This window comes from Nesoenas mayeri (genome assembly GCF_963082525.1).
Source record: "Nesoenas mayeri genome assembly, chromosome: 4".
In the NCBI taxonomy this organism is placed as follows: Eukaryota; Metazoa; Chordata; class Aves; order Columbiformes; family Columbidae; genus Nesoenas; species Nesoenas mayeri.
In genome coordinates this window covers 22,896,274-22,916,495 of record NC_137540.1, presented here as the reverse complement: position 1 = coordinate 22,916,495, position 20,222 = coordinate 22,896,274, and the positions used below count along the sequence as shown (strand labels likewise).

The 20,222-nt window shown below is 35.5% G+C and overlaps 1 protein-coding gene across 1 annotated transcript in view; it reads left to right on the top strand.

The window, feature by feature from the left end:
- Positions 1–20,222, top strand: part of LRBA (LPS responsive beige-like anchor protein) — a gene marked incomplete at both ends in the record, with an annotated part of 409,769 nt that overhangs the window by 117,140 nt on the left and 272,407 nt on the right. The window contains one exon of the mRNA XM_080343895.1: positions 15,190–15,254. Coding sequence (XP_080200021.1) covers positions 15,190–15,254 — 65 coding nt within the window. The remainder of the gene's footprint in view (positions 1–15,189; positions 15,255–20,222) is intronic.

Below are 20,222 nucleotides of genomic sequence, written 5' to 3'. Positions count from 1 at the left end.
CAACTTGATCTTTATGGATTTCAGTAAAGCCTTTGATACTGTCTCTCACAGTATCCTCCTGGACAAGATGGACAAGCACACAACTGGATAAACAGACAGTGCTGTGGGTGAGCAATTGCCTGATGGGCTGGGCTTAAAGGGTTCTAGAAAATGAGGTTATGTCAGGCTGGTGGCTGGTCACTAGCGAGGTTTCGCAGAGATCTATCTTAGGGCCAGCGCTCTTCCATGTCTTTATAAATGAGTTAGACTCAGGGCTTGATTCTATGATTACTTAGTAAGTTTGCTGATGCCACTCTTGAGGGCAGAGAGGCCTTACAGAGGGATCTGGATAAATTGGAGAACTTGGCAGTCACCAGCCACATGAAGTTCAACAAGAGCAAGTGCCAGATTTTGCACCTGGGACACAATAGCTCTGGCTGTACATACAGACTGGGGGACAAGATGCTGGAAAGCAGCTTCATGGAGAAGGATCTGGGGTTCTGGTCGACGTCAAGTTGGACATGAGCCAACAGTGTCCCTGGCAGCCACGAGGGCCAACAGGTCCTGGGCTGCACCAGGCACAGCATTGCCAGCCGGGCAAGGGAGGTGATTGTCCCGCTCTGCACTGGTGCAGCCTCACCTGGAGCACTGTGTGCAGCTCTGGGTGCCGCAGGATAGAAAAATATAGTAAGCTACTGGAGAGTGTTCAGAAGAGGGCTACGAAGTTGGTGAAGGGTTTGGAGAGGAAGCCGTATGAGGAGCAGCTAAAGTCACTTGGTTTGTTCAGCCTGGAGAAGAGGAGACTAAGTGGAGACCTCATTGCATGCCACAGCTTCATCACAAGGGGAGTAGGAAGGGCAGACACCGAACTCTACTCTTTGGTGACCAATGACAGAACCTGAAGAAACAGCAGGAAGATGTGCCAGGGGAGGTTTAAGTTGGACGTTAGGAAAAGGTTCTTCACCCAGAGTGGGGTGGAGACCTGGAACAGGCTCCCCAAGCCTGACAGTGTTTGAGACTGGACAATACCCTCAGACACATGGTGTGAACTGTGGGGTTGTCATATGCACGGATAGGAGTTGGACTCAATGATCCCTGTGGGTCCCTTCCAACTCAGGTCATTCTATGATTTTAATCATGATAACATTTTTCCATCTAATCAGTTTGTGTTCTCACAGCTGAAAATAAGTTTAAAAAGGATCTAATAATCCTTTAGAACCATTATCTAAAATATGTATACACAGGGCAGATTTTGTAAGCTGCCAAATAACCTTCTATCAGTTTTAATGCATGTTCTAGTTTCCTTTTAAAAAACAGGGACTGGAAGTTATTCTTTTTGTACAGCATGAACTTCTGCCAATAGGAGCTTTGTTTTTACCAAAGATGAATATATTTAGGTAAAAAAATACACTTTAGTATCAGATTGCTTTAATGATAAAATTTTTAGAAGCATAAGTTTATTAGGCAAATGAAAATTATTTAGACCTTAACAAATAAAAATAGAAAAAGGGCCTCTTAATGTCTGAATTCTTTAGTTCAGGGGAAGGTGTTGCATGAATTGCTCTCATAGGTGTTTGTCTCATATTGCTAACTAACGGGACTATATTGAGATATATGGAAAAATACTTCACCTGCAGGTGTGCCAGACTTTATACTGTACTTTTTTTTTTGGCTTGTGCTTTTTTGAAGAATGTAAAGATCTGAATAGTATCTGCCAGCTTTATATAGAGATGAGGTGGCTAAGGAAAGAAGTGAGAGTATTCAAGATCATCTTATTTTGCTATGGGTTATTTAGATTCTGAAGCTTCCTCAGGTCTACTTCATACCAAGTGGAACTAGGCACATTAATAAAACTGTAATTCTTAGCATTTGAAAACAAGGGTTTGCCAAGCATGTTATTAATTGTTACACAGGCAGTAGTGGGAACATTCCTAGTGCAATTTTGTAACAAATATTGCATGGCTCTTTTAACTGATATACAAAATGGAAGATTCTTATCCTATTCTTTGCGATTCTATTCCCAAAGTAGTTGGAAATTGTCTGTTGAGCTTTACATACAGTGCTCCTTTGGGTTATTTTCAGTGAAGTGATTTTACATTATAAGTTATTTCCTCTTCAAAAACTCTTGTTGTATATTCAATAACTCTTCCTATATATTCTTTTTTCCCTGCAATGTGTATTTTCATCTACAGTGACTTAGTTTTGCAAGACAGAGACTGTGGTCAAAGCTAGAGAGAGTGGAAGATAGATCCCACAGTAGCCAGAGGCCAAGCTATCAAAGTGCTCTCCTGGGACAAAAGAGACTTAAGTTTCAATTAATGTTTCAGGTAATTATTATCACTAAGTAGAATAATCTGTCAGAGGAAAAATTTCAACATAATCCTCTCAAAGTAGCTAGTAGTCCAGAAGCTTACGAGCATTTACCAAGTGTGTGGAAGAGTCCAGTTTTGATAGGAATTAAGCTCTTTCAGTCTGTAGAAACAACACTTATTCATTGCTTTTGTCTTCAGTTGCCATTTTCTTCTTTAATTATGATAGGTGAAGACATCGGTTCTTCTCTGTAAGGTCTGTTTAGGGCTTTGGCTTTTCTTGCATTGGGAGGCACTTCATATCATCAGAGTGAGCCATTTGGCTGGTGATCGGGAGGATTAACTTTGCAGAGATGGAACGAAAGGCCTGAAAGATGTGGGAGGGCACAAACTGTGGAATCTAGAGTCCTTAAAACACAGTCCTTTGGTGTTTGGATTTTAGATACTATCCTGTCAGTTTCCTTCTAACAAAACAGGTTAGTTTATCAAATCTACTGTCTAAATCACTTCGATTCTCTGTTACACTTGATATATCTGTCTGTGTGTTGTTGTTTTGGTTTTTTTTGTTATGCATTTATGTACCTTCTTTCCTTCCCAAGTGGGAGTTTTTCCTCCATCTCTGAGGATCTCACTTAGGATGCTGAAAATGTATATTGGCAACTTTCATGCTTGGTATATGTCACTGAGTGCAGTACTTGGAATAATTACAAATGGATTACTTGTGCTAAGGATATTTTGCTACTTGCTTCATTGAACTATGTTATACGTTCTAAGTGTTTGAAACTGGAGATCAGCTTGGTAGATTACTGTCTGAAGTGCAATTCTGATAAGACTGAAATAAATGGAAACAGCTGAGAAAACCTTTTCTTCAAACAGGAATATGTTAAAATTACATTTTAAATTAACTGCGTATATTTTTTTCTTCGACTTAAGAAGTATGTAGATTTTTGTCTCCCCAGTACTAGATTATTGTAATATATTCTGTGTGAAACTCCAGGATAATGTAATATTTGTCTGCTGAAACTTCACTCCTACTTTTATATCCTGTTGCTTTCTAAATTGTTTGAAACTTTAATTGCCTGTAATTGCCTTCAGTATTTAACCTGTTGAATTCAATGGAAATGTGTGGAGAGCACTCTAACATGTTTAAATAGGAGTTTCTTGCAAAGTCCTGTTACTCCTCGTAATTATCACTAAGGTTCACACTTCTCATCCTGCCTTAATTTGATACACTTAAGGTGTGTTTGAACTCTTTTTCTCTTGGGTATAGTTGTTTGCTTCAGGAGTCATATGCATAGTTTACTATCAGAATGCCCTACAGACAGCAAGTTTAAAACATCTTTGTGTTCATCACTGGGTAAATTTTTTAAAAAATACATTCTGATAGAATATGGTTTTTTTGCATGAGTCTATGAGGTGGATGTATATTGACAGTTTGCTTAGAAGTGGAAAACAAAGAAGTGTATAACTTAAACTTTGCTTTTGCTTTAAGTGTGGCATTAGGTTGGAATGTATTTGAAATGACTTGCCAATACTGCATGAATAATAAGTGAGCTTTTCTTAACCTAATGATGCAATAAGCACTTTATAGTTACATCTTGACAAGCAGTAGTCACAGAAGTTAAAATGTGTGAACCTGTACGTTGGCTTTATGTCCTTATGTCTTCCATAATTCTTAGTCTAGAATGATATTTTAAAGGTTTGATCACTCTTCAGTTTGGAGATGAAACGTATAATGTGGGATTTTAAGATGGTTACTGTATTTAGTATGAGGAAAAACAGAGGAATATCTGATTTGCTATACTGTTATTAAATGAGCTTGATGTTTCTGTATATTAGACATAAATAATCTTCAAAGTGATAGCAATGGTTTCCTAATTAAAACTTTCATCTAGGCCTACTGTAAAGTACCTCTGTAATTTGCAATTGCTGTATTTTGAAGTATCCAACAAAAGCAGGCTATATCAGCTGCAAACTGAGAAAATTAGTGTGAAAGAACCAGTGGTTTTGGTTTATACTATACAGCAATTTTCTGGAAAGTAATTCTGACCTTTGTGGCTTTGAATGAAAACAAACAAAACAAAAAGAACAAACAAACAAGAACACAACATTTATATGTAAAGAACTTGGGATGGGTGCTATATGTTAGGCTAAGGTATGTAGAGAGGTACAAGTGGACAGGTGTAGTAAAGCCATGACATCTTAGTGTGGACTGATGTGAAGCATTGTTTCTTGGGACAATACATTTGGATAAGTCAATGTGACTTGCAGACTTTGGATAGAGGAATTGATAAAATACAAGGCTAAAAACCAGAAACCCATTCTTAGAAATAATTTGTGATACTGGAGAGAGATGAACTTTCCTAAGGTCATTTTACTAAAATATAATTGTTGCCTACAGTAAAGTTCTGTGGAGAAAATGAGGATTTTTCCTCCCTGCTTTTCTGTTTTTGTAAGGTCTCTAGTGGTTGTTCTGTGTGCTTTTCAGATATTATAGGCTCTTACTAAAAAACTTCTTATGAAATGAAAATTACTTGAATTCAGTCAGGAATCCAGGACATGGTGGTGGTATGAATTTAATAGAAAACATGTCCACTAGAGCTATAAGTATTATTCTTTGAAACTGGCTTGCTGAGAATTTGCATGATTAATGTGTACATTTGCGTGTTTATGGAAGAGAGTGAATTGTATAATGTAAATGTGAATCTTGATGGTGTGATAGGGGAACAGGACAGCTTCATTTCCATGAATGTACACTACTACCGATGTTCAAAATGAAGGGAATGTAGTTTAGCTACAGAAGCCAGACTTTTCTGAAGAAAAAAGGCATCCTGTTGCTTCACCAGCACACTAGGACTTAAAAAAACACCACCATTTAAGGTGAGTTTTGTGCAGTGAGAGCACACCCTGTGGCTTGGCAGTCTAGTCAGAAGGATGATACCATGCTGACTTTATAACTAGATCTTTGAACAATATTCTCATGGGTGGTAAATGCAAAACAAAGTAATATCAACTGGCACTTAATTCTGGGAGCTCCCTGCTGATGGGGCTCTGCACTGAAATGGAACTCTTCCTGACAGGAAGTCAGCCGCGAAGTGTGGAGACCTCTGAAAATAAAGTGTGCTTTAATTTGACACCCTGCTGTTTTACAGCTAGTCTGTTTAATTTGAGACTATGGAAAGAGTTTTAGTGGAGGGGAAGGGTATGAGATTATGGAAAGTTCAGTGAGCGGCAGCGCTTGTCGCTGACTTTATACTAATTACAAATATGTGAATATTTTTGTTCATGTTAACAAACCAAATAATATGTCTCTGTTTCCAAGGAAGACTGCTTAAGAAATGCACGATTTGGGGAACAGTGCTGTTTACTCAAAGTTCTGGCAGGAGAAGCTTTGCATAGTGGTGCTGTTCAGTTTATTGTTTAACCTTTAGTATTATTTATAACTCGTCTGTGTCTTTTTATGTATCTCTGCATCTGGGAAAACACCTCGTCAAAGATGTTGATGATGCATTAATCTTTCAAAAAAAATTTTAAGATAACTTGTTTAAGTGAAAAAAAAAAACAACAAATAATTCAGATTATGCAGCAATCAATATGATATTGGGGTGCATTTCTGTTAGGCATGTCTGTTAGGTCCCAATTCTGAGTCAAATTTGATTCAAAAGAATCATCTGGATTTTCCAGTACCCTCTGAATAGTTATGAAAACATTTATTTCTATTTCTACTTAAAATAGAAATAGTTATTTTTCTTTTTGGAAAATTTACTTGGTGAGTGCAGGGGAGGATTTGCAGTGAAAGGAGCAGAAAATTATTATTTATCAGGTTTATTGTAGCAACATACAGAGTCAGAGAATAGAGCCCTGTATTGCTGGGTGTCATGTAACAGTGGAATAATGGATACCCAGAATATTTTAGTCTAACGAAGCCAACAGATGCAGGATGAGAAAGGGAATGTAGTATGCAAGTGGTGTGTAATGGAAGAGACATGTTAGTTTTTCTGCCTCCCCCCTCTTTTTTAAAAATTTGATTTGATTTAGCTTCCTTTTCTCTAAATCTTTTCTTAAAAGATTTGTATTAGGGTAGGATTACCCAAGGGAAAGATAAGGGACAGGTTTGGTCATCCTCTGTTTTGAGTGAAGAGGTGGGATTGGTTTACATACTCTGTTTTCATTCCCCCAAAGGGGTGCAATGATAGCAGGAATCTTGTTCATTGTTTGCATGCATTCATTATAAGAGTTTAATTAAAACTAAGATACGTTTGGGGAAAAGGGTAATATAAAGGGGCATTTGGTTCCACAACAGTACTCACCATGTATATTGTTGAGGTTTTTATTAGTTAAATTGATTCAGTTAAAGCTTATCAGACATTAAGCAGGAAGGTTGCTGCTGTTTGGCAGTGGTGATGATGATGAATGTTGCTATTGGTGGGATCAGTCCACCACTGCTGGTGCAACCGTGCAACAGTGATTTTCTTGTCATTATAGTTAGTAGTCTGCCTCGGAATAGATTTTCTTCCATACAGTGGTTTTACAAAAATTCAAAAACTAAAATCAGAGTTAAACGAAAGAGCACTGGAGCCAAGAGGCAGTTGCCTTATACTCCTGCTATTATTCTTTGTTCTGTTTTCTTTTCTCCATAAAATTTATGCAGGCACTGCAACTTGATTATTTGGATGTCTACCCATTGTTTGTATGTTGACCCTTCTCCTCCCTTCTGTTTTTCTGACTTATATCCTTTGACTTTGTTTCTTACTTCTCCTTGCTGCATGTTTACAGAATTGCTTGGTACTTTAATTTCCCAATTAACATTTAAGATTTCTGTTCCAATTCTTCCTGAAGCTACTGTCTTTCATCTCAGCATTGAAAATAGCTGATGGTTAAAGAACCTGAAGAGGAAACTGCAGTTGAAAAGGTTTGATGGTAGATGAACTCAAACCTGACCTCTGATGTCGTTTCATGAGGAGTCATGGCAACAGCTTGCTAGTGGGAGAGAGGAACAGAGACATTGCCCAGGAAAATTGCTTCCTCCATCAGAAACTGTGGACCTGAAATCAGTGATCCAGTCGTTCAGTTTTCCTCCATTCTACAGTTTGTTGCTGTACTGGGGTTGTAGAGGAACTGTACTTATCTGTCTCATCTTAATGTGACATTGGTTCCAGGGGTAAAATTTTACTCATCAAGTCAGGAATTAGATCACTATAAAAGGCATGTAATCAATGTTTTTCATATACATGCTTATAGTTTTTTGAAACCAGATACAAAAATGAAGTTTATGATTTTTTTTGTGATATGCAGCTTTTATGCTGTGATAGTTACAACTGATAGCATTTTCTTTAAGCGGTGATATTTTAATAATTTTACATGAACTTCTGGCTTAAGTGATTTAAGCTTTTTTTTTTTTTTTAATTACTAAAATCCTCTTTTAAGAATATTCAGCATCACCATAAATTATGACAACTGCAAACTGTAAAATTTTTTTTTGCTATATGTAATTGCTAAAGATTGTATGTGCTGTAATATTTTATGTAATGTATTTCTCATAATACCGTATCTTTTAGGATAGATTTTTGCAGTTTGTAGAGAAAACAGCAGTTGAACAGTTGTCACTTTAAGGGTCATCTCGTAGCATAAAAGGCATTGTCTGGCAAGCTGACAGTTTTTTATTTAGTATTTAATTGAACGACGTGGTACTTAAGTATGCAAACTACTCCAGTTCAATGTGTATTTTCAGAATCTATAAAAACTTATTGTGACTTGAGCTCAAACTTTTAAGTATTGAAATTAAACTCTCATTATAAGGTAATTTTAGGCATTTACCACTAACAACATAATACCAGTTTATAGGAAGCTCTGTTTGCATGGAATATCCCAAATGGTTAAACAGCAGGGGAGTCTTCTGCTTTTAGTTAGAAAACTGCTGTTTCGGTATGGCTTATTTACTACTTCTTTAATACTTAATGTAGTGTGCTGTGGAATTGAGCATGCAAAAGTCAGCAGAGAGTTCTGTTTTCTGCGTCTAAGGTTATTACTTGCTGTACAATAATAAAGGCACTATTTTATTGGGTTAGTTGTAATTAACTTCAGCACTAGGCATTGATATAAATCATTCCTAATCTGTTTTCTTTACATTTTCATTCTTTTAAACTGATTTAACATAGCTTCTTTCTGTTGTCTTCTTACATAAGGACTAGGATTGTAATTGCTTTTTTGAATTAGGCTGTTGGAAGCTAATGTGCATGTTGATCCAAGAATTGATTAAGGAATGCTAATGAATTTCATATAGCACTTTTAAAAGATTTGTAATAAATACTGTGTATTAAATACTCTATAGCAGTGATCTGTGATACCATTAGAATTCAATACAGTGTTGTCATGCTGTGCAACTGGAAAAATATTTTGTATGAGAAACTTTGATTCTGCTTCATAGTTAAAATAGTAAACAATTTTGTGATTAAGAATAAAAAAATAGCATTCCAACTCTTCCTCAAAGTATATTTTATGAAAGTAGCTATCATTATTACAATCTTTATTTCTGTGTTTTATCAGAGGCAAAATACTGAAACACTTTACTTTTGGGTTTAGGGTTTTTTTTTTTTCCCTCAGTCTTGTTTTTTGATACCAACTGGGCCACTAGTATACTGCAGCATTTTCAGTTGCTCATTAACAGCATAGGTTTGAAACAGGAATGATATATGACTTGTTTTAAGTCAGTTGTGCAACACCAAAAATGCTTTTCTTGAATTTCCCTTCTTTTCCAGGGTTAGATAGTCACATGCAGTCTTGACCCACTGTTATAGTTTAATTAGCTTGATGTGAGTGTATTTGGAATGTTTTCCCACAGCAATGTGCTCAGTGCTATCCCTCCACTTGAGAAACAATCTAATCTAGTTAATTTTTACACAACTTTCTCCTTGAAGACTCATTCAGTTTTTTAATACAAAGACTTTAGCTGTGTACTGTCACTAGCTGATTTTTTGACAAAAAGCAATGTCTTTTTAGTGGAATGCCAGCAGTAAATACTTTTTATTGTAAATGAGTGTGTTTGATAGTTTTAAAGTCTTATAAAAATAATTAGCTCTTTTATATAGTTCTAATGGCAGCCTTGCAAGTTTCCCCTGGAGCAGTCTCTAATGAACAGGCCTCGATTTTTCCAGTTGGGCTTTTAGATTCCCTGAGGACTTGACTTCAGACCTTGAAGGGCAGCAGCTGCCATTTGTCTTAAGCCTGGAGTTGCCAAACAGACAGGCCAAGTACTAACAGGACACATTTGTACAGCCTGAGTATGTGGAACCCCAATAGAGCCCTAATGATGATCATCTGTTGAGAGCTTGTAGCTGGCCAGGGTTAGAGTAACTTTTATTACCCTTATTGAAATCAAAACCTCTGTATTGATTACTGAGAGAGCTTGACTTGTTACGTTGATGCCATGGTAAAGCTTTCATAGCCAAGCCATTGTTTAGTGTGAAATAGTATCCATTGTTTAAATGTTGATAAATTCAAACCTGTTTGATAAGTTTTCTCCTGACAAGATGTTCTGAATTTTTGGCATAGTAGTAAGTATTTTTGTAAGCTCACTCTTTTCCCTCTAAGTGTCAAGATTCAGCAACAGTGATGCTCTGTAAAGAAATGACCATGAATATAATTATTGGAATGTGGGCTTTTTTATTTGTCTCAATCAATTTCTGATAGTTCTTCCTTTATTGGTACATTTTTTTTTTAATTTTATTTGAGCATCCAGGTATTACAGTATATATACTGAATGTAATTTTCTCCAAATGTGTTTTTATGTTACTCTTATATTAAAATCTGTCACATCCTTGCATTATTTTTTTTTTGTACACTACGTAGCATGCACAAGTTTTGATAGTAAATTGTTACACAGAGTTACAAGATATGATTTCCCATGATTCCATATGGGGTTTAAATTTTTTCAGTGAAGCTTTGTGGAATAAAATAAGCTAAGCATGCTTCAACTTTCTATAAGTAATTTATGTTTTTAGATATTCTGCTTAACATGGCAGTCTGATTTTTTTTTTTTTTTTCTTTTTTTAATTATGAAGAACCCAGCTGAGATATAATCTACTTTTCACTATGTGTTCTTTAGTGTTCATTTCATTCAAGCCTGTAGTGGATGTGGTGCTGAGAGAGTGGTGACACCAAGTGCAAACACTGCTGAAAAGTTCTTGATAGTTTACTTTAGGTGCTTAAAGATTAGTATATCTCTCAAAGAACAAGTTTTCTTCATGCAGATTTGACCTTTACTCTAGGATATAATGTCTCTTAGTCATATGTTAACACATTTTCCCACGCTGCTCCTTAGTGCTCCATTCATAGTTGTCAGTATCAAAGTCATCCTTCTCATTCATTTCATAATAAAAACAAATCATTAAAACTCCCCCAGCTTTATGGGAAGGACGGATTAGCAAATAATTTGCTCTTTTTTTCTTGTCTACAAGTGTGTGTTTTAACTGTAGGAGGTAACTCTTAATTGTGGAATATGTTAACCTTGTTAGAAGGATATTTTTTAAAGTTTCTGAGGAAAATGAGTTATTAAGGAGGATGAATGTGTATGTATATGTGAATGAAAGTAGTAGTACGGTTTGCCACAGTTGAAAATAGACCAGTTTTCTTCTATTGGAAATGTTTTAAATATTCTGTTAAAGATTCATGTTTAATTGTTTAGCTGTCAGACCACTTGAAGTATTGGTCTTATAAATGTGTTTGAAACATGCTTATATTTCTTTCCTGGAAGTACGTGGGTGAGCAGGGATACAAGCATTTGCTGCCTATAGGCCAGCACTTCAAATTGGAAACCAACAAAAATGTTTGTCAACAAAATTTTCTTGGCATTTGTTCGCACGATTAGAGTTTATGAATGGCTATATTGGATTAGATAAAGGCTCCACCTTGCTTATTGTCGTAACTCCAAGTATAGATACAGAGAGATGCTCAAGAAGAGTAAACCAGGACAAGCATGTGTGGTACTTTTCCACTCTCCATCTATTTTCAGCTTGCATTATTTTCTTTATTGGATGTAGTTGTTTCTGTGTATTAAGTAAACATCAATGTTTTGGTTTTTTTTTTTCCTTCTGTGTACTTTTGCAGTCTTTTCTTAATCCTTTTAGTCACCACAACATCCTTTGGCGATAGATGCCACTGATCTGTAATGCACTGTGTAAAGAATGACCTGCATTTCTTTTTTTTGGAAGCTGACTCCTACCATCTGCTCCTTGTAGAAGAGGCTTTTGGGCAGGCCTCTTTGGCTAAATGAGAAGCTCCTGAAGCATTAGAGCGGAACAAGATTATTCAGAATGTGTAAGGAGACAGCAACAAATGGGAGAAAATGGCTGATCAATAGAGTTGACACTAGAAAATTAAAGTCCAATGCAGACTTTTTAAAGAACTTTTCTACTTACCTGAATCTGCTATATAATTGCAGACACTCCTTATGTTTAAGAAAGGGGAGGGTCAAGTAGAATGAAAGACTTTTCAATGCATTTGAAAACTGAGATAACTACACATACATATGTAGCTGAAATGAAAAAAATGGGGCATAGAATTACTAAAGATTGTTTTGCTAGACTAATCTCATAATTGGTTATGGTCTAATGCATGTTGTGGTAGTAATGGGTGAGTTTTAGTAGAGCATTTGGTACTGTCATACAACTAATTAATAGTTAGGACTAATTAAAAAAAAAAAAAGCCACAACATAAAATAGATTTTGAAAAAATCCCAAAACTGACTCATATAGGACAACACTAAATCATGGTATAAACCTTGAGGAGATTATTAGTTTCTGAAAGGAGGGGATTTAAAATCAGTACTGTTTAGTGTTTTCATTTAATGATCCTTGTGCATTCAGTATGTGGTAATGAAACATGTTGATGATATAAAATCAGTGCTATAGAGGACTGGGATATAATTTTGCTTATGGCAGAGTTGTGCTGTAGCTACAGGAGATGTAATGTGTTATTCCATACACAATTGTAATTCAGATGAGACTTGAAGCACCATTTCAGGAAAGGATGTAGTTCTTGTATTTTATCTAGAGTACTTATGGAAGTGTTTACAGATTCCATTAAGGAAGTAGGTGAAACAGTAATGAGCTAAGAAGTTTCCACGTCAGACGTAGTATTTGAATATAAAATGTGATTTCTTATTTGTCTCCTTATAATGGGTGTTTTTCATTGTAGCTCTTTGTGATAGTGTTTAGTGCTTCTATGCTTTTTTTTTTTTCTGCTTCATTATTGAGTGTACAGTGACCAAGAGCATTAGAAGTAGATTCTCTCAGTTACAAAACATTTATTGCCATAGGAAATGATGGTCAATTAAGTACAGGTTAGAACAGGTATGAAATTATTGACTTTGTTGATCTTCCCTTACAGTCCTTCCTTAGGAAAGTGCTGAAATGTGTTTTGTAGTTATTTAGTTGCATTAGTGGTTGAGTTTAAGGCTTTTAACATGTTTTTTCACTAATACCTTTGGGAGATGGATAACTAAGATGTTGATATAATAATGCAATGTGCATAGTGAGTGTAATTGTTTGAGAGAGAATATATACTGTGAGGAGATATAGAATGGATCATGAAAGATGATGATGATTAGTCTTTTCTTTCAACTATTAAAATTAGCTTCAGGGTGTGTTCAGTTGTGATTTATTAAATTGTTTAGACTAGCACCTCCTTTGATGTCTCATGTCGAGAAAAATACTGAAAAGTATAATGATAAATGCACTTGCTTTTCACTTTTGGCAACCTCCATCTTCACCAATTAAATGTTCAAGTATTATAGTGATTTCTCTTGAAGAGAAGAGCAACAGATGGGCAATGTCATTAATGAAAATAAATTTTGGTTTTCTTGAGTTTTCACACATTTAAGCTAACAGATAACGGTTTTAATTATCATCATATGAAGTTAAATATTTAGAACTTGAAATTACATTTTAAAAACTCTTATGAGGACTGGTTGCATGTGCGATTTTGTTTAGAATATTAGCAATTAAAAGGCTTTTTTTTTTTTTTTTTAAATCTGAATAAATGCTTAAAGCTTTTGCAGACAGCTTACAGGCTACCTTGAAGCCATGTAAGGGTGACCATAAGGAGGCAATATGGGAGAACTGGGGTAAGGAGTTTGGGAGCAATATTAGTAAGATATATACATAGCAGTAAGGACCAATGGTGCTATTTGATGTAGCCTCAAAAAAACCCCAAACGAATCCCAGAGCCCCAAAACCCCCATAAGTGATAATTTGTAAATGGAAATTAGCTAGCATATAGAATATTGCCTGCCTATTAATGTGTATAAAATGATTCTATAAAAAATAATTAAATACATTTATAATTCATGATGAGTAATATATCACAAATTCCAATTATACTACTTTTAATTCTGAATACTTGAAAATTATAATATGTTGTTGCAACTTAAAAATGATAAAAGAATATGTTGGGCCAGAGGTCAAGCCTTGGGAGATCAGAGTTATAATCCCTCCTCTGCATTTGAATTCTGAGGAGTTTGGTTGTGTTGTGTGGTTTGGTGTTGGTTTTTATTTTTTTAGGGGGGAGGTTGTAGTGGTTGTTGGTGGTGGGTTTTTTGTTCATTTGTTTGGTGTTTGTTTTTTATACATGGCTGAGGAGGGAAGGATTTATATCGTAATAAACCAGCAGTGTTCTATTGGCTTTGTGTATGTCTGATCAGACCTTCATGTTACTGACTGAGAGAGAATTTTGCAACACTGAGCAGCAAAAAATGTGCTCTGTTGACCCTTGAGCATTAAAAACTTCTATATTCAGAAATCTTAAATTTATTTAAGAGATATTTGCTGTTTTGCAATTTTTGCCTGTGTTGGATTTGATGAGATTTTTGAAAAGAACCACAGTGCTACAAGTGCTGATGTGAATAATTATTAGGATTGCTATTTCATACAACGAAGAATAAAAAATCTAGGCAGCCACTGTGGAAAAGCACATGAAACTTAAGTATGGTCTCTGTATTTTCCCCAAAATATAAAGTCCAGACATTTACTACCCTAATTTTTAGCTCTGTCAACTTGTTCCTTTTGAGTCTGAGACTAAAAATAATCCTTGTGTTTTTGTTGACCAATTCCACTTTCTTCTCACCTTTGAAGCAGGGGAAGCAAGACTCGGTGATAGGGGCATCTGGGTTTGTTGCTTCCAATGGATCTCTTCTAGGGGTCAGGCAAAGCCTGTGCCTACCTGTTTGAGGTGTAGAATTTTGCTGCAATTCAGGGTTCTGGTTTGATGTAAGAAACGTGCAGTGCAGGTGTCTTCCATTACCATAATTTTAGAGTGTTAAAAATACAGAGTGTTAAAAATCTGTTAATTTATTTGAAACGTACTAGATTTTAATGGTGCAATATTTGGATCGTTAGCAGATTTTTTGAGTAGAGGTGGCTATGTGATGCTGAGGTGAGGATTATTATCAGCATATATGTTAACTAGACTTTAAGCTATAAGAGTAAAATGAGCCTTACCTTAATGTGAAAGAGTGTTTCTAGCATTACCCAGGACTCAGCAAGGCAAAAAGAATCAGTGAACCAGAATAAGTTCAGAATTAGTGTATGACATAGTAAAAGAAAAGGTTGCAGTCATTTGTGGGATGTTTTTGTATTTTCTTTTCCCCTGCACAGAATATGATTTTCAGTAAATGATACTGGTTTATTTCTTCATGCTGGCAATATTTTTTTCTTTATTAGCACATAACTAATGCTATGTATCTTTGCTGATGGTGGTGAAAGTTGTTAAAATTGAAAAGAAATTGCATGACTTTGTAGCTGAAGAAGTTTGTGGGTTTATTTGTTTGTTTTTCTCTTAATTTGCTTTTTATATAACCAGTTTTATATAAATACATATATATATAATTTTTTTTTTTTTCTTGCAGGAGTGGCAGAACTCTATACAAAAGAATGCTGGCCTTGCATTTATTGAGCTTGTCAATGAAGGAAGGTATGTCACAATATTTGATAGCACCTCTACGTTAGCCTTCAAGAAGAAGTGTAGCTTGAAACCTTTAAAAAAGAATTTATCTTCTTCCTCTTTTTGTGCCATTTTCTTTGAGTTTTACAAGCATGATTTCACATTCTTTAACACTTCTGTTTAGTTTTAATACTGAATGTGTGATTTTGCAGAAGCGCAGTGGTCTTTAGTTTCATTAAATAGTTCACTTTTGGTGTGTCATGGATTTTCTTTCTTCCTGTCCTTGTGCACTGGTTAATGCTGAAACTGTAATTTGTATTCAGCTAATCTCTTGAAGAAGAGAATTGATATTTGGAAGACATTATAGCTAGGAATTGTAAGATAAGCCTCTGTCTCAAAAATTAGATTCCAGTTTGCTCATTTATTTCCTGCTTACCTCATAAAATAGAAAGGAAGAGGGTCCCTTTAAGGTACAAAAAAATCCATTAATATTATCAATTAGATTTAATGTTCTGTCTGTAACTATATTTGTATATTACTGGCAGAGCAGGTGAAGAGGCCATGCTCTTTGACTTGTAGTGGCGGTTCAGAACCATCAGTATTTTCTTCATTAGGAATCGATTGTTGAGGCAGACAAAAAGCAATATTTAGTTTTTCTAAAGGATTTTTTAAAAGATACCTTAATTAGCTAAGGAGTATTATAAGAAAAGCCATTTTCTAAACCTAAATTCTGTTAGTGAGTAACTTGAGCTAGTAAGAATCCCAATAGGACATAAATTTTAGAGGATTAGAACAGCTACTGAATTTAAACCAAAATCATTCATCACAGAAATTAAAATGCTATATTAATATATTTTTATCATTGTAGGAATAGGAGAAATGACTGAGATTTTTCTTTTAAAATGTGTAGGTTTTCTCAAGATACATAAAAATAATGACCATTTTAACGGTTACATTTCAGTTTATGGTGAAGGAAACACCATTCTGAGGCAGAAAAAATGTTTTGCTACTAGTCTTGATCCCAAGGGCCAAGGTAAAGTAACAAGGGTGTTCAGTTACAGTGTTAAGATCTAGCCTGTAGTTGTTTCCTATTATGTGAGGCTGACCTGTCTTGACCTTACTTATAAAGTGCCTGCTATAAATTTGGCCCTTGATTAATGTTTTATTAGCATAGATAACATAGAGATCCCCCACACACGTAAACCACAATGGAAGGTTCGTCTGTGTAAGATGATTATTGTGAACAATTCCATTGCTGAGGCTTAGTTTTAAGCAGCAGTTACCCAGTAGTTATTCAGCTTGTCCAGGTCAAGCTTTCAGAGGGCATTCTATCAGTAAAGTGTTTGGAATTTACTATTTTCTTTTAGAAAAAACCCTGCAGCGCCCATCACCGACAGATGGAATCACTCCCCCACCTCCATAAACAACATCGCTAACTTACAGTCTAGCCTCAGCAGAGTGCTTGTCTCAGGGACAAATGATCCCTTGAAGACTGAAAAGTGTGGTTTTGGTTAGCACAAAATATCTAAGTAATTCTTGCTTCATTTCGGTTCTGACTCATAGCAGAGTTGCTTTTTTAAAAAAAGTGGGAACATAACTTTCATTATAGGGAAGAGGAGAGGAGATTAATTTCTTAAAAATGGCTCCTTTTATCTATCTCAGTTTTCTTTCATTGCTGTTTATAGGAGCCTTTAAAGTTATTGCTGAATTGGTCATTGTGGTGCTTTGTGGCTTTTCAGCACTCACTAAAATGAAAATATTGTCCCTCCTATGACATGAACTACTGCTACATCCCAGAACTACTCTTTTCTTATCTTTGTGTAGGTTGCGTATTATTTTTCTTGCACGTATGCTAACACTTCTACTGAAACATTTCAGGCCTTGCATTTCATTGAATTTGGTTTTGCTGTATGTATTTTTGCCATAATATTATAATCTTAAAAACTAAAAAAGATAAAATCTCTTAATTAAAACTTAAAAATTTAAATAGTGGAAAGATACTGGTTTATACTTCAACTGTATAATTATACAATAAAAGTTGATTTTTTAGAATTATTTCTATAAGTACTCAATAAAAATAAGACAAAGTAGCTGTACAAAAGACAGAACTGTTTTCAGCAAGGAAGGAAGGATGTCTGTGGGTACCATGACAGGCAGAGTGTTAGAATAAACAAAATAAAATTAATAACTAGACAATATGCATAGAATTTGTGAAGTCATAGAGTTGTTATTGTCTGCTGCCTTGGTGGAGAAAGTCTTCCTTATCCTATAACCTTTGTAAACCAGGGGTGTATTCCCAGTGTTTATTACTACTTTTCAAACTAAATATTTAGTCATTACTAATTGGACTAATGATACCAGAGGACATTTGAGTTTGAAATGTGTTCTATTGGTTTTGTTCATCAGGAAATAAGACAACTGAAAAATCTTTCTGGGAGAGAAAGAGATCTAGAAGAAGTGGAGATCTAAATCTCTTCTCATACTTGCTTTCAAATGTATTTTTTCTCTTATGTGAAAGGTATGAATGTACCTCTCTCTCTCACATCAGTTGAAAGCTTTATATTTAGGCTTTCCATGTTTTGGCTAGGATTCCCTGGTCAGAAATATGTGCAGAAAGTTTGCCTCTGGGACTCATAAGCTCTACAGTCTGTGTGCTGGACTTGGAATGTGTTGGTCTGAATTTCATCATGTTCACAAGTAACTAATGTCTTATGTATATAGTTGCTCCCAGACTTTCCAGATATGTCAGATCCACTGCACATGTGTAGCAGAATTCATTTGTGCCTGGTGAAATTTTGGATCTTGAACTGAAAAAAAACTATATAGACAGGAGACTAGTATGTGAAGATACAGAACTGTAAACTTACCTGAAACTGAAATGCATAGCTGACGTCTTTTGAAGGCCAGGTTACAAACATAGTAAAACAAAACAAAACCTGACCACAAACTGTGTAGAAAACCAGGAAGGTACTGAATGTCAGTGGAAAGCTAAAGGAACAGGTATTAGAAAATAACCTCTTTCTGTGCATAAAAAGAAATGTCAATTTCAGTATGTTGCTACATTGAACATTAATCTGGTTTTAATAAAAATGAGTAAGTGTTGTTCAGTATAATTGTAATGTCTGGGAACACTATTAATGTTGTTTGAAACCTTGTTAAAAAGGTGCCTGCACCCACTGCTGCTCCATGTACTGAGCCATCTGCGCAGCAGAAGTATGGATTGCACATTTTCCTTAGCCTCCTGAACTTCTGTCAGTCTGGATATCTGTCTCTGTGCTTGCCTTTCACCTCTGGGTCCTCCCTTTGGGGAGACACTTTTCTGGAGCCTCAGCCCAAGAACTTACTGATGAGGGAATTTCTTCACTGGAACCGTCCTTTGGCTGTGATTTGGTCCACTCATAGCTGGTTCTCTCCTTTGGAGACTTCCAAGATGTCCAGACAGATTCCTTTTTTTCACCCTGAAACTAATTACATTTCCTCCCTATGCAGGTCAAACTATTATTACTGAACTGAAAAAAGGGAAGCTTTGTTTTACTTGCTTGGGTATATAAATGTCTCTTTTTTGTTAGACTGTAATTTCCTCAACTTGACTAGATGGCAAACAAGTCCTTTGGTCTGTGGAGGTTAAAACTTTCTCCTGTCGCTTTGATTCATTAGCACACTTTAGTGTGAAACATCTCTTATGCTAGACCTTATTTTCTGTATCTGTCAGTGCAATAACAAACGTACTCGAGCTTGAGACTAGGCATGACAGTTATTATCCCCTTTTGGGTGATAATGAGTTTGGCATGGCAGGGGTTGAGGGATCAGTCTCCTAAGCATGCTGCAGCAATTATTCTTTCAGATTTTCAGTTGAAGAGACTCTTGAAGATGCCTAGTTTTAATTTTCTCAAGCAGAGTTTTCTTAGTCATCCAAAGAACCAAGTGCTGTGTTCTGTAAGCGTATTGTTATACATCTGTAAATGCATATTCTAACAGTAGGTGCTTTAAAAAGCTGTCACATAAAGTTTGGTTGAAAAATAACCTCATTAAACTAGCAGAATACACATAGAATTTCCTCCTCTTTGCCTTCCTTCTTTTGAGTCCTTAACCAAAGCAAACCAACCAAAACCTAAGGATTCACAAGTGTATCCAGGAGAAGCAGAACTAATGGTGTTTGTTTTTCTGTAGCTTTTTCTCATTGCTAGATTTTCTGTTTTCTAATGTGGAATTAAATCTAATCGAAATTCTCCTGCCATATTAGAGAATTCTCTTCCTATATTGGATTTTCTGTTATGGGTTTCAATGCAGTGAACACAGTGCCTTTTTTTTTTCTTTTAAGGATGCTCGCAAGGGTTTTTGTCCTCTGTTGGATATATACGTTGTATAAAACTAATATTTTTTGAGAAACTCCAGCCTTCTATTAAAAATATTTGTTGGAATTATCCAATGAATTCCAAAATTACTGGTAGAAGAAAGAAGGCAGACAGCACACAAACCAAATATCCTTAGCAAGTAAAAATTCCATCAACTAAACAAAAAAAAACCCCAATCCACTCCACAAATAACCAGATGTAACTGCCGTTATTCTCCCAATACATAACATCTAGTGGTATAAAATCTGGAATGCTGTAATCATCTGTGTTTCTGTAGCTTTTTTTTCAGAAGGAACTTACTAAGAATTTCAACATGTCACCTGCTGTTCTTTCTCTTAAATTGTATATATTACTTTTGACTTGTCATAGATGCAAATATTTTTTTAATATTGAAATAGTTGGCAATTGAACTAGTTGACCAATTACTTGCACACTTTCCTAACAGAAAATAGGGGACAGATGTAGGCTGCCCCATTCAATTGTCATTCACTTGCAATAGTGCGGTCACTCGCAAGGAATGAGTGTTAGAGAATATGTTGCCATAGGAGCAACTACTGTGATGGAAAATAGTTAGAAAAATACAGCTATTAATGAAAAAATGGATGATAACTGACAGACTTATGCTTTGTGCATAATTGACCAA